The sequence below is a fragment of the Telopea speciosissima genome, chromosome 6 (assembly GCF_018873765.1).
Source record: "Telopea speciosissima isolate NSW1024214 ecotype Mountain lineage chromosome 6, Tspe_v1, whole genome shotgun sequence".
NCBI classification, from domain to species: domain Eukaryota; kingdom Viridiplantae; phylum Streptophyta; class Magnoliopsida; order Proteales; family Proteaceae; genus Telopea; species Telopea speciosissima.
The window spans coordinates 61694532-61701639 of NC_057921.1; the positions used below are offsets into that span (position 1 = coordinate 61694532).

The 7108-nt window shown below is 35.7% G+C and overlaps 1 protein-coding gene across 1 annotated transcript in view; it reads right to left on the reverse strand.

Moving 5' to 3' along the window:
- Window positions 1–5355, reverse strand: part of LOC122664310 (protein TPX2-like) — a 31437-nt gene extending 26082 nt beyond the window's left edge. The window contains exons 1-11 of the mRNA XM_043860073.1: window positions 4934–5355; window positions 4001–4156; window positions 3143–3232; window positions 2721–2886; window positions 2113–2225; window positions 1302–1348; window positions 1044–1138; window positions 815–902; window positions 647–709; window positions 411–494; window positions 181–233 (exon numbers count right to left, since the gene is read on the reverse strand). Coding sequence (XP_043716008.1) covers window positions 181–233; window positions 411–494; window positions 647–709; window positions 815–902; window positions 1044–1138; window positions 1302–1348; window positions 2113–2225; window positions 2721–2886; window positions 3143–3232; window positions 4001–4156; window positions 4934–5105 — 1127 coding nt within the window. The 5' untranslated portion in view covers window positions 5106–5355. The remainder of the gene's footprint in view (window positions 1–180; window positions 234–410; window positions 495–646; window positions 710–814; window positions 903–1043; window positions 1139–1301; window positions 1349–2112; window positions 2226–2720; window positions 2887–3142; window positions 3233–4000; window positions 4157–4933) is intronic.
- Between the last annotated feature and the right edge of the window lie 1753 nt (window positions 5356–7108).

Genomic DNA, 7108 nt, shown 5'->3' on the forward strand with positions numbered 1-7108 from the left:
CAGAGAAAGAAAGAATGAAAGGGACTAACTGACACATGGTGAAAACTTATATCCCAGAAACTTAGAGAGTGTATCTTCTATTAATATCACAATAAAAGATAAAGTATACATAAACACAAAATAGCTTTTTACATGCGAATCCTTAAGGTCAAGATGGTTCATGGGTACAGACACTGATACCTTTTGGAGTCCATGGTTACATTATGGGTGACAGAACTGGTGTTAACTTCCACCTACAATGGCATGCTTACTATTATTAGCTTCTAACAGTTAAAAAGGATATACAAACCATTAAACATAAATAGCAGGCAATGGCATAAAATCTATTAAACACTATTAACGTGGCAATGGTACCTTTCTCAGCCTTGTGGAGGTAATCATATATATTTGAAATAAAAATAAGGACCTACCTTATCACATTTGCGGTGAGCTACTGAGGGTAAAACAGATGTAAACTGTTGCAGAGCCCTCTCTGAAGTCTTCAAATGGAATTCCTAAGACGGAATGTAACGAAAAGAAATAATGAAAACCAAAATCTCTTTAGGAGATACTTTTTGAAAGCAATTGGTTGAACCTTGCGCCAATATGAAGTCAGGCAATTAAGAAGTTAAAAGGCAAGGCCATGGAGAAAATGCTAAATATGTACCTGAAATTCGGGCAACCGTGGTGTGCTCTTTTGTACAAGTTGCAATAAAGGAGCCTCGAGAATCTAAATCACCCAAAAAAAAATATTGAACTGGGAAAGTAAATGGCTGCATGTTCACAAACAGTTCCCTCCCCTTCCCCTACCCTAAAAAAAACATTAAATACCAACTTTTCTGTTCAAAGGGCGTGCTTTGAATGTACATGCAGTTGGCTTCTGGTGTTCTTCCGACCCAGCATTTTTCTTTGATCTAAAACTAATAAAAAAAATTTGAATCCATCAGTTTAAGATCAATATTAAAAAAAAAAAACAAAAACATAAGAAGTTAAGCAGTCCATATTAAGCAATATTATAAAAAGTGACATAAATTCCAAAGTAAGAAGTATACCTAGTTCTTTGGGTTCTTTGGGCCCTGTGTGCTGTCTCCAGATCAGGCTCTATTGGGATAGTGAGTTTAAGCTTCGAATGCACTATATTACCATCAACAGGTCCGTCCTGCTAGTTTATCCAGAAGTGTATAGAATTGAATTAGTTGCTTTGGTTGTATAGGATAGAATGAAAGCCAAATATAGCAAAAAAAGAATAAGATACACAATTAAAGGACTAGGACAGGTTGCCCAAAATCGGTAGCTGCCATCAGAAATGAAAAATAGATCACCTTCTTTGGTATTTTGTGTGTCAGAATAGCTTGTTGTTTTGTTCCAGTACCAGCTACCTGTTTTGCAAAATGAATACAGAGTTTAGTAGTCTGTTTTGCGAAAGAATATTCAATTCTCTTACCGACCCCCAAAGAAAATCAATTCCATAATGCCAAGTTGCCAACCAAGTCTCACCAGCTCTTAGCACACGTTTATGCATACATAACAAATTAATAGGACTTTATATCAACATGCAAGTTCAAAATGAGACGTGTAATCCAAAAAATATTGCAAAGAGAATCTCAGGAAGCAAGAAACATACTCAAAATATCGCACAACAATCAGTTCAACAAAAAAGAAATCACATATTACAGAAGTTTGAGTAAGACTGGTTTCTGGACATCCAAGTTTTAAGTTCCAGGAATATAACATATTCCAATTGCAAATCAGGTAATGACTCATGAACAATATATAATCAACCGGAGAAAAATCCCTAAAAAGAGTTTCAAGGGAGAGGGGAGACTCTTATAAGAATGAACAAACTGCAAAACTAGAATGTGTTATATAAGCATAGGCAAGTCTTGAGAAAAAAGGAAGATAAAGAAGTGAAGAACAAGATCAAATTCAATTTGGTATAATATTTTTTCCCCATTTAATATAGTTTTCAAATGGAACAGCGAAATAATCAAGGATTACTTCAGCAATAACACCTGCATCTGACTCCAAGTAATCATTGATTACTTAGTCCATTAGAAGACAAAATTTCACACGAAAAAACACTGTAGAAGTAAACCAGAAGCATCAATTTATGATGGTATTATGAAATTCAGTCCACCTTTCGTAAGTGGCCTCCTTCAAGCTTCTGTCTCTTGGCAGCTTGACTTTCAACACCAGAGGGGTTATCCATGTTTTTACCATTGTCTTGAACGAATGGCTTGCCAGACCTACAAAAGACAAATGAAAAAACAGAAATAATGAAGCTGCAAAGGCACAAACAAAAAACGAGCAGGATCATTGACGAAATTATTCCCAGCACCCAGTGTAGAGGATTTCAAAACTGTAATGTAAAACCTAAAAGAATAATGGAGTCTATACAATCCCTCAAGCAAGTACCCAAACACAGAAATCACCAACAATTGTAAGATATAAAGACTGTCCTTAGTAAATTTTTTTTGACATATCATGGGTTATTGCATTGGGTGTATAAGCTGAGTCAAATGCAATTTCTCCAAGAAATCACCTGACCAACTCCATTTCAACCCGAACTAGACTAGCATTGGTTGAGATTAATTGAATCAACTTGGGATTGGCAGAGTCCTATTGGATCTTGGATCCTAGTTTTAAATCCTTGGAACATATAATCTCCAGGTTATACTAAAATACTATTTGCTAGTCGTAAGCAAGAAGTTACACAATAAACTGAAATAAAGAATTGAAACCTTCCAAAAAATCTGCTGGAACCACAGGCATCTCGTGGTCGATTTTGCTTTGCCAGATGACTTGCAGTTGGTTTCATTAAAGTTGAACTCCTATGGAAAGGTCCCTTGATTGCATGCTTCATTTTAGCTTTTGGAATATCTTCAGCCATGTGATTATAAAATGGCCCTTGCGAAATAGAGAAGATAAGGAAAATGTTGGTTAATTTTGACTTGAATTACCATTATTTTCTTTCAAATAAGGTAATAGTGTAATACATGGTCTAGGAAAAAGAGTGACAAAAGAATTGACCTTGATTCTGAAATTAATCAAACATATTAAACTCAAAAAAAATAACAAACAGAAATGTCCTGTGATAAAGTTCTCTAAAAACATCATTTGCTGCATGAGACCAATAACATCATAGGGAATAAAACCACAATACCTGTTGTCAGTGCTAGTTCTCCACGTTGTATTTTCTGCGGAATGCCACCTCTTAAGTTCCTGAAGACTCCATCACTCATCCTTTCATGATCTAGCAAAACAATATATAAATATTATAAACAAATCAAAAAGAAAATCTGCACTCCCTTCTAAAGCATTGGTCATCAATATTCCATGGGTTTGAGATTTCTATAATGATGTTAAGGTCTAACAATCTCTTCAATTTTCTGATCTACCAGGTGTCTTCTGAAAACAAAAGGGTTTGCTTATGATCTTTGTACTGAATAATAACTAAGACTAAATTTCTGGCTGCAAACCATCCCCTACATGGTTTGTGGTTCACAAATTTTATTTTGTTTTGTTTGGGTTTGGGTGTGCAGGGGAGGTATTCAAATGGGTCAGACTGAGAGGGAAAGGGTTATTAATGGAAAATGTAGTGGAGTTAGTTGTCTCATTTGGAATGAGAAGGCAGGACATATCGAAAAAATAAAAAAATCTGTCCAAGTAAAGTATTAATTCAATGTACCGTGAAAAACTGTAAATCTTCAACTAAAAATCTTCTCAAATAAATCTTTTTGCAAAATCTGAGCAAGTTTCAACCTTCAATCATTTGAAATGTTCGTAAAATTGCATCACATTTTAAAAAAATTTTACGATGTCATTTTTACCTGTTAAAGAATGAATTAATTAGAGATAACACGCCCATTTTAAAATGTCATTAGATATATATGCAGTTTTCTAGATTAAACCAGAATCAGTAAATAGAACAACTGCTAGAATGGAATTCAGTACAAATGTATATAGTTTGAACAAACACCCCGGAGATAAAGTACTCAGGAAGTTCAACAATTGTAAATACCTTGGTTACTTTCATCTAATGCAGAGCACTCTGGACCAGTGTCAACATCTGAGCAATTGGCAGTGGAACCTCTGTTTTCCACATCTTTAGATTCTGGAGAGTAGTTTATGTTTCCCACATGGATAATCTTGCTCAAATTCAACTTCTCTGCGAACGCTGAAAGTTACAAAAAAAAAAAAAAAATGAAAATGAAAAAAGGAACCAAATTGTGAATCAATTCCCAGAGATGGCTCATATCTATCAGAATAATGCAGAAGAGAAGCGACAAGCAATGAGATATTTGCAGATCTCTTTATATGTTCTGAATTGGGTGGGGAAAAAGTGTGCTTTCCACACAACAATACTATCCGAGTTCATAAAAAAAAATAACTGAAATTGAGTTTTCTTCCTTAAGTACTCAAATTAATTAATTAGATTTGTCAAGTGGTAATGCTACACACTATGTATTCATAAATAAATAAAAAAAGCAGCAAACTAATCACTTAAATAATATACCGTAACGATAAAGCTAGCTCAATCCAACGAGAACAGTGGATGCCCAAAACACAAGCTCATCCTTGAGTGCTTGACACACGTAATCACTTAAACATTAGACACAAAGAGATTTTAACTAAAACGGAAAGGGAATGGTTGAGAGGGAATGGAAGATTTGACTGGTTTTCATTAGTAGAAATATTTCCAGAAGAAACCAAAGAATAAACTCATATGTTGCCTGCTTAGGGAAAATTACAACTTCTTACTAGCAAGGAAGAAATCACTGTATTCTTGAACAAAGAAGACTAACTCCAAATATTTTCACGCATACAGACCGGAGCCAGTTTGACAAATGCTCAAAACAATCAAAAAATGGCGAGTAGAAATGGTCAAGATAAAAAAGAAGACTAAAGGCCAAACAGAACTATTTCTACAAAAAAAAAAGGGGAAAAAACTCACGAGAAGGGGGATAACTCTCAGCTGTTTCAAACCAGAGCTCCGCTTCTCGAATCTCCGCAAGCGTTTCTTTCCGACTGAAATCGAAGTAACGAAAAGAGTCAAACTCATAACCGAAATCTACTTCCACAGACGTAAACCTTCCTTCAAATACATCCACCATTTCTTCGTCCATCTCTTCCACACTCCACACTCCACAATGCCTGTCCGTACACAGTCTCAACCCAAGAAACCAGAGGAGGACGCCATTGATTCTTAGATTTGTTCTTTTTCCTCGTAAAGCCACCAAAGGTCTGCCAAAGAATCTGATTAAACCCTAAATCTGACAAATGCCAATGAAACCTTATCGCAGGTACCGGCGATGATTCCGTCGAAGGCAAAGCGGCATGAATGGTAAGAACGATCCGAAAATTTGAATTAGCGGACACCGAAATTATTAAAATAAATATCAATACGCATCGAAAATCGAAATCGGTAACGTTCCTTTTCAATTTTAATGACGAATATACCCCTATGAAACCATAGTAATTACAAGCAATGTTTTTCAACGCTTTTTAAAATTTAAATCGAAATTGACAGTGAGGGGACGTCACAGTCATTTTCAAGAATGACAGGAATTCTTGTGTCTTCTTGTCAAAAAGTCTGTGTTTTCGGACAATAGGGCTTCGTTTGGGTGCCGAGAAGAATCGTACCTGAGAGTCTGAACTCTGAAGTTTCGGAGTCATTCGAGTTTTATCCCTGTCTTTTTGAAAAAATAACAACATTGCCATTCAACGGTTCTATTTGCTTTTTTACGGTTGTGAAATGACGCATTTGTCTTTTCTTATTTATTGAAATCCATAATAAGAAAAGAAAATATCCTAAATGTATGAGATAAGAAAATTAATTACAAAATAAATAGATTTGACTGCATATTTGTCTTGTAATTAATTTTTTTTAGATAAAAAAAAATAATTTTTAGATAAAAGATCATTGTCTGATCGTGTAATTTCTGCACTAGCATGAGCCAATGAGTACATACAGTAACATCAACATGAGTAGAATATTGTTTTGACCCCAAAAAAAATAAAATGAGTAGAATATTTGATTTCATGAAGGGTAGGACGATAAATCACCTATTTTTGTGTGAAGGCACAGGATTCATGCGATCACATAGCGTGATGGGGCGATAATTTTGTGCACTCGTGTGTCTAGGTATAAGATCCACGAATCCAAGTAGTATTCTTATTTTAATAGAAAAGAATATCGTAACAGCACAGATCTAAAAGAGAACAAAAGATCGTGGGGTCGGGGTTGAGAGCTGAGAGGCAGAAATGGTTGACTTTGAATCCAACGGTTGGATTCTAGATCCACTTCCCTTAACCACGACATTCCGGTTTAAACTCAAAATTTGAAATACAATACGCCGGCCCTATTCAAAATTGGACATACTAAAGGCTCATGCACAGCCCAACCCACGTTTCTATCATTAATATCGAGTCAAACAACTGGTTGGGCCGGTTTAGGTCTAGCTGAAACTGTTTATATTTGATACTAGGCAAAGCCAAAGTTGAACTGGTAAGGTAACATTCGATTTTGGTTTTGGCACAATCAGTTTCGGATTTGTTTCAATTTTTGTTAACGGTTTCATATCAGCCTGATATCGGTTTGGTTTGGTTTTCATATAAATGCATACACAAATTAATGGAACACACTTTATTTTTAGAGACCGCTTGATAACCTTACGAGAAATAGTTTTTGGTATTTTTCCGTTCCGAGAAACTGGAAAATACCCAAAAATCGTTTGATAACAAAGTGTTTTTTGAAACATAAATCAAAATTTATGCTCCCTAGAAGACTTTTGACAGAACATGTCCTGGACATGTGTCTGTCGTTCTATGCTGAAAATTAAAAGTTATGCCTGATAAACTGCTCATGCCTCTAACCTAGCTCTCTCTCACCTCTCAACGTGTCTAACCTCTCTCTCACCTCTCACGCCTCTAGCCATTGAAACCTTGTACAACCTGCAACTCATCTTGGAGGTAAGATCGACCTCGTACTCTATCCCTTTCTTTCTATCTCCCTCTTTCTGTCGCTCACTCTCTATGCCCGATTTGGTTCACAGAAACCCTAAGAACCACGGTTTCTGTGTTCATCCATTGGAGTGAACTGAAAGCCGTGGTTATTAGGGTTTCCCAC